Source organism: Kryptolebias marmoratus, linkage group LG22 (assembly GCF_001649575.2).
Source record: "Kryptolebias marmoratus isolate JLee-2015 linkage group LG22, ASM164957v2, whole genome shotgun sequence".
Taxonomy (NCBI): Eukaryota; Metazoa; Chordata; class Actinopteri; order Cyprinodontiformes; family Rivulidae; genus Kryptolebias; species Kryptolebias marmoratus.
The window spans coordinates 25,761,699-25,769,101 of record NC_051451.1 but is presented as its reverse complement, the minus strand read 5'-3'; the positions used below and the strand labels follow the sequence as shown (position 1 = coordinate 25,769,101).

Sequence of the window (7,403 nt, the reverse complement as noted above, 5' to 3'; positions counted from 1 at the left end):
TCAGTTTCACTCCAATCAACACCTGCACTCATGTGACCAGAGTGGCCCATCAGTGAGTCAGACAAACAAGGACCCTAATGAGCCTCCATTGTTAGGAGAGTGAGAACAATCTGCAAGCAATCCATCTTACATCACATCACAGCTTTAAAAGCTCAACTCCACACTCTCTATTTCTGAACTGAGAAAGCTCCTCGGATGAGAAGCGAAACGTCTTCAACTACAAAATAGAAGTCCAGTTGTTTTTGTTTTTTAACTTTTTTGAATTACTTTTATGGGTAAACATCTCTGTCTCAGCGAAAGAAGGCTTTCTCCTGCAACCTCTCCAAACAAGTCTGTTTTAATTGTCCTGTTATTAGCTTTTAACCTGTAACCTGCTAACTAAGTTTGAGCTGGAGCATGTGTTTTTTGTCATTTCTCTGAGCATTGCAAGGTCTGATTTTGGGGTGAATTTGCTGGGATGTCCACGCCTGGGTGATTAGCAGCAGTCTTAAATGTTTTTTATTTGTGAATAATCTTCCTCTCTGTAGAATGATGTACCCTAAATTGTTTGGAAATGACCTTTAACCCTTCTCAGATTGATGGGCAACAACAGCTGCTTCTCTAAATTCATCGTTGATGTCTTTCCTGCTTGGCATTGTGCAAACACACACTTGTATGCTCCAGAGCTACAAACTGTACTTCTAAATCTCGCATCTGGCTGATTTTTTCCAAATTCCTGTTTTTGTAATTCCTCCAAAACAGTGTGAGAGACTAACAAAGTAGTGCTGCTAAACAAGCTGTGAAGCTGTTGAATCATAAGGTGTACGGTGTTTTTCCACGCACAGCTCTTCAATTTTGTTTTTGTTTTTTGTGTAGTAAATAATGACATACTGGAATCTTTTGTGTGTTTTGGTTTATTTGAGGTTAGATTTGCATATTTTTAGAACCTGGTGAAGATATGTCTGTATAAGTAAAAGGTACCCTGAGAATGTAAAATGGGTGGACTAAGTATTTTCCATTAATGTAAGTGTGATAAGTGTGTGTTTATGCAGTGTGTGCATTTTGGTACAGAACATGTTGCGGTTACGTCAAGTGGATACAGTGACGGCCAGTGAGCTGAGGAATATGCAGGAAGTGCTGCTCAGCAAAGAGACAGAGGTGGTCCAATCAGAGAGCACCGCCAAAGGACTGTCAACAGGTCATTAACACACTCTTCACCAAAGCGATTAAGGGATACAGATTATGCAAACCACAGTATGTCAAACTTCAAGGGTTGATTTTGTCCCTCACCTTTCAGAGTCACTGCGCCTGCAGCAGGACCTGGAGAAGGTGCAGCAGCTGGAGGGGAAGATAACATGTGAGCTCACCACCCTGAAGGAGCAAATCAGCACTATGGAGTCAGATCTGCACACCTATAGAGACCTGGATACCCTGAAGTACACCGCTGAGGAGAAGAAAAAAGTAGTACTGGCTGTGCCTTGGACACAGATGAGATTTTCCTAATACTTAAAAATTTACTTATTTTCTTATTTTTCTTTGGGTGCAGAAACTAACGGGGGACCAAACATCACTGACTCAGCACCGAGATTCATTCAAGCAGCTGCTGGAGGAGAAGAACCAGAAATATGATGCTCTGAAGACCAAACTGCAAGAAAATGAGACTTATGCTCAGGTTGGATCAGTTTACAACCTGAGTGTTGTAAATACTACCAAAACATTTTCAACACATACCTTTTTCATTATATACGAATGATCTAGTCATGTTTCAGTCACTGTTGTTTGACTATCATATCCATAGTTTTAAAACTGACTGGATGCATAGAATATGCCTGTTATAAGGTTTGGTTTTTGTCTGTATCTGTGTGACATTTTAGCTGGCAAACCTGGAGAGGAAGTGGCAGCACGTGGAGCAGAACATCTTTGTGATGAAAGAATGTATCCTTCAGAGTTATGACTTTAACTTGTCAGCTACTTAAAGATGGCAAATTTAACTGTATCACATTTCACAGGTAACATTGATTATCTCCTCTTTTTATCATTTTTCTTTTTCATATTTGCAATGAACATTTCTCGCAAGCTTTTATTACAACTGATTTATAAGGACTACTGACAAGTGAACTGCACTGCAAAAAACTGATATGTTTTCAGAATTTATTTTCTTTTAACATTTTTCTAAACTTAAATTAGTCTATTAACAGCCCAAAAGTTTCAGGAATGTTAATGACAAATTTAAGTGTTAAAACAGATGTAAACCAGTTAGTTTACATCAATAATAAAATGTTCATTCACATTTAGTTCTACGATTTTACATTTCATGAAATAAGAAAAAAACCTTGGTTACTTACAGTAGGGCTGTACTATGTACTACTGCACTATGTCATAATTTTACCTGGTGCTGTAACAATTTAAAATAAACATTGGGTTGACAAATGACACAAAGTTAAAATTTCCACTTCCATCTTAAATGAGTCTGTGTGCTGCACTTAGGTGTTGATTAAATGTTGGCATTTCAGTCACCATATTTAACCCTAATGTATTGTTTGTTTAGAGATATATTTTCATTTAATAATTGAATCTCTTAAATAATGTATAGGTGATAGCTTACAGTGCAGTGGTTAGAGCTGTGAGTAGATCGCAGGATCGTCTCCAACTGAGGACTTTGTGGGGGGAGTTTGCATATTCTCCCTGTGCATGCATGGGTTTAATCCATGTTCTCAGGTTTCCTGCCACAGGCTAAAAACATACATGTTGTACCGAGGTGGGAGTGTTTCATTGTGTCCCTGTGATAGACTTGGGAAATGTCGTAGCACTGTCACACAGTGACTGCTGGAGATAGGCACCAGCTACTATGCAACTTGGAAAGGAGAAGTGTGTAAAGACAATGGTTGGATGATTGATACCTTATTGTTTCTAATCTTCAGTAAAATTGTCTTTTTTGACTAAAACTTAAAAAAAAAATTATTAGTTCACATGATTTTAAATATAAAATATCAGAGGAATGTACTTAGAAATGTGAATACATTTACACTCATATTCCCTTTATTGCATCCTTAAGAAGCTGCAGTTACACTACAATTTAAAAAAAAAAAGCATGATACCAACGCCAAAGATTAAAATAATGATAAAAAATGGACTGTACATCACAAATATTTTATATCATCAGTATTTTTTTTACAAAAATAAGGAATAAATGTAAACCAAAGTACTTAAGCAATGTGTATAAAATTAAACACATCCATGATTCATATTTATCGTCACAAGATGATCCACCTTAATCACCTTAAGTTGAAGTAATATTCTTCTATAAGATCCCATTAGTCTCTTAAACAAAAAAAAAAACAAACTCTCATCTCGCCCTATTTGTTCCTCATGGGTGGTTCCACCTTCACTTCAACCTCAGGTCCTCTACCAGAGGCCTGTGAGCTCGATGGTTCTCTTCAGTATCTTAGCTGTTCCTAGGACTGCTCTCTTCTGGACAGAGATCTCTGAGGTTCTTCCTGAGATCTGTTGGAGCCACTCTTCCAGTTTGGGGGTCACAGCACCGAGTGCTACGATGACCACTGGTACCACTGAGGCCTTGACTCTCCACAACTTCTCTTTTTCTTCTTTCACCCCTTGGTGTTTCTCCAGCTTCTTGTGCTCCTTTTTCCTGATGTTACAGTTGCTTGAGACTGCTACATCTATCACCACAGCTTTCTTCTGTATCTTATTTATCACAACAATGTCCAGTCGGTTAGCTATCAGCTGTTTATCAGTCTGTATCTGGAAGTCCCACAGTATCTGAGCCCTGCCATTCTCCACCATCTTAGGTGGAATCTCCCACTGTGGCTATGGGACTTCCAGTCCATACACAGTACAGATGTTTCTGTACTGTACACTATTCCAGCCACTTGGTTATGGTGTTCCATATATGCTTTGCCTGCCTGCATCTTGGGTCCTGCCTGGTATGATAGACCCCGGCCTCTATTGCTCTTGTGCTGCCATGATTAGTGCCTCTGTCTGTCCTTCAGTCCAGCCCTTTCTAGTCACTGGTAGGATTTGTTGATATCAGCCACTTCCTCAATCTGCCAGTTGTAAATGCCATGCAGGAGCTTATCTTTCCATGATGGTTCCTCTTTATCCTCTTCCATATTGGGTTTCTGCTGCCTGAGACATTCACCATTAGAGGCTTTATTTTTGATGTATTCCAGAATCTTGGTTGTTTCATCCTTTATAGTGGCTCTAAAGCTCATTATTTCACTGCCTCCCTCTTTTCTCTTAGTGTACAGTCTCAGGGTGCTGGACTTAGGGTGACACCCCACCTGTGTCTCGCTCAGGTATTGACCAATGTGCCTATTCATCTTAGCCACTATGATATAAACAGGCATGTGATTGGCTGGTAGTTGGAAGGAATTGCCCCTTTCTGGGGGTCTTTCATGATCAACCACTCAGGGTGGGTCTCTTCCATCAGTAGCTGGTTTATTTGTCCTGCTAGGTGTTCATGGACAGCAGTCAGTTTCTATACCCAGTAGGTATGGATCATGTCAGGCCCTGACGCAGTCCAGCTTTTCATTCCTGAGACTGTCTTGGATGTCTGCCAATGTTATGGTTACTGGTCCTTGCTTTTGGAAATTAGTGTGTTCAGATCTTAGATCCTGAAGCCATGGGGAATTGTCTCTGTGTGTTGCCTCCTTCTCCCATATGTTTCTCCAGTATTGCTCGGTCTCAGCTCTGGGTGGATGTACTCTCTTGTTATTCCCATGCCATTGAGAATACACTTTGTATGGTGCGGTGGAGAATACCCTATTTATTCTCCTAGCTTCTGTTTCTTGAGTGTACCTCCTCAGATGAGTAGTCAAAGCTTTGAGGTAATGTTGTGTCCTTCACAAACAATTCATTCAAATGGACAAATCTTTTGAGTAAACAAACTGAACCGAATCACTTTATGAACTGATTTGTTCCTTTCTCAATTTAGTTGAGCTCAGCGCAAGCGAGCCAGTCAGGAGTGGAACATCTGTCTCCTGTGACTCACTCACTGTGAATCTGAACGACAGCAATGTGCACTGTGCAGGTGGGAAGGGACTGTTGTTGACGCCTGAGCTAATGTGACTTGTGATTCGTTCACTGCAAATAAACTACAAGTATCAAAAAAGTGAGTAAACAAAACATTGTGGCAGGCCATTCTAACATAAAATCTTTTTTTTTCTGATAATCTGTAATAAAATTCTGGATATCTAAAAATGAATTTTGACTAATTACAACTACATTTTGACTATCCATAATGACAATTTAAGATAACTGCATTTACATTCTTGTAAGAAGAACAATTCAAGATATCTTTAATTACATTTTGAACTGTCAAAATGCCTTTCAAGATACCTCAAATGATGTCACCAGATTCATCATCTAAAGGGTCACATATCCTTAATTACAATTCAAGATATCTTAAACTGAATTATGACTAGTCAAAATTACAATTTTAGATATCTGAATTAAAGAAATTGCATGTTAGGGTGCCCTAATGCTGCCACTGAGCTGTCCAAACTGTTGCCTGAGGAATTTTGGGTGGTTGTTCTGGAAGAAATTGACAGAAAATGCCACAGTTTTGAAAGAGCTCAGCAGTGTGGGATATGTGGAGAACATGAACCTCATTTACTTGAAGACTGCTTAAAACATCTGCAAAGAATTTCAGATTTACTCTCTCCCGAAACACACAATGCGCTTAAAAACTAAATAAATTGCAGACAATACATTGTCTGTGTTTCCTAATTCATGTTAAACATGAGCTGCAACACTATAAACCGTGTGAAAAACACAAGAATTTGGGTTTTTCTGGCCTGACATTGCAGATCACAGACTAGCAAAAAAAAGTAACACCAAAATGCCTTATAAACTATGGCAGGCTATAAACTTGCAACCAAAATGCTACGTAAATCTGGATTGTTTTGACTGGACAGAATGATCATTCAAGATATCTAATATACAAAGGTCATCTAAATAAAGTAAATACTCAAGATATCTCAAATTTATTGGTACACATCTTAAAAATCAGCTTAAATCAGTTTACATCACATCTCAGCTTTAAAAGCTCAACTCCACACTCTCTATTTCTGAATTGAGAAATCTCCTCGGATGAGAAGCAAACGTCTTCAACTACAGAATAGAAGTCCAGTTGTTTTTGTTTTTTAACCTTTTTTTGAACATCTTAGTTTTAGATATCTACAACCCCTGGCAAGAATTATGGAATCACCAATCTCTGAAGATGTTCCTTTGGTTGTTTAGTTTTTTGTCATGTCTGTGATCTGCTTTTTTCTACAAAATTAAAGGCATTTCAAATGGCAACTTTCTGGTTTTAAGAAACACTAAAAGAAATCAAGAAAAATAATTGTGGTAGCCAGTAACAGTTAGATTTTTAAAACAAGCACAGGGAATAAATTATGGAATCACTCAATTCAGAGGAATTAATTGTTCGAACCAGCCAGAAAATTGGAGTTGGATTTTTTCGCTTCCCAAAAAATAAAAACCTTCCTCAGATTCGGATCCATAAGCTCCGATGTAAGAATTACTATCAGAACTCTGGTTCGGACCACTTCAAAGAGAAGCACCGCTCCAACCCTCATTAAAGCAGTGGACTGGCTTCACTTCAGAAAAAAGCAAGACCTTTCACCCACAGCAGTCCTGACATTACGTGAACACACGCTGTCATTAAAAGATATGAGCTGCTTACAGACCAACAGCCTGAGATCAGTTTGTGATTCAGAGCAGTTTGTTATCAATGAAAAAACAAACAATCCATGTGTGATTAAACAAATAACATAGTCTAAACATGTTATTGATTAGTTTACTCTGGTGTGAGAGTTCATAAATGCTACTCTCAAGTGCGCTCACATTTTTACCGAATTAGCATCAAGTTAGCATCAGGTTAGCTTCAAGTTAGCAATGTTAGGTCTCTCCTACCATCTGTATGTTAATTTGCAGTGTTGTGTACTGTTGTCATGACAACGATCTGAGGGTAATCAGTTCTCACCATTCCACATTCCCAACTCGGTCATTATGCGTGTTGTTTTGTCAGCCATTACAGCTTTTGTGATCATCAGAATCCGAATCTGAAGAGTTTTCATGTAATTCCAGAGATCCAGCTGTTCAGGTTCATACTGGTATGGTTGTATATCCATTTCAACCTGGAGAGACTCACGACAAAGAGAAGCTGCAATTAAATGGTTTTATTTGACATGAATGACATAAGATATTTGGCGCTCGGACCTCGGCGGAAGACGCGAGTGTTGACAATAGCAATGCGCTTCGAGGCAAAGCTCAGGTTGAGCATTAGAGGCGTCTTCCCCGGGCTGGACACTGGTGGTGGAGGTCGAAGAGGGGAAGAAAGCTTGAGGGAGCTGGGAAACTGGAGGTGGAGAAGGGGTGGAGGTGGGTTGAAGTTCGGCCGG

General features: G+C 39.2%; 1 protein-coding gene across 1 annotated transcript in view; it reads left to right on the top strand.

Moving 5' to 3' along the window:
• Nucleotides 1-7,403, top strand: part of ift74 (intraflagellar transport 74) — a 12,878-nt gene that overhangs the window by 4,384 nt on the left and 1,091 nt on the right. Inside the window, exons 2-5 of the mRNA XM_017403981.3 lie at nucleotides 1,051-1,177; nucleotides 1,277-1,443; nucleotides 1,526-1,651; nucleotides 1,854-1,914. Of these exons, the coding sequence (XP_017259470.1) occupies nucleotides 1,054-1,177; nucleotides 1,277-1,443; nucleotides 1,526-1,651; nucleotides 1,854-1,914 (478 nt within the window). The 5' untranslated portion in view covers nucleotides 1,051-1,053. The remainder of the gene's footprint in view (nucleotides 1-1,050; nucleotides 1,178-1,276; nucleotides 1,444-1,525; nucleotides 1,652-1,853; nucleotides 1,915-7,403) is intronic.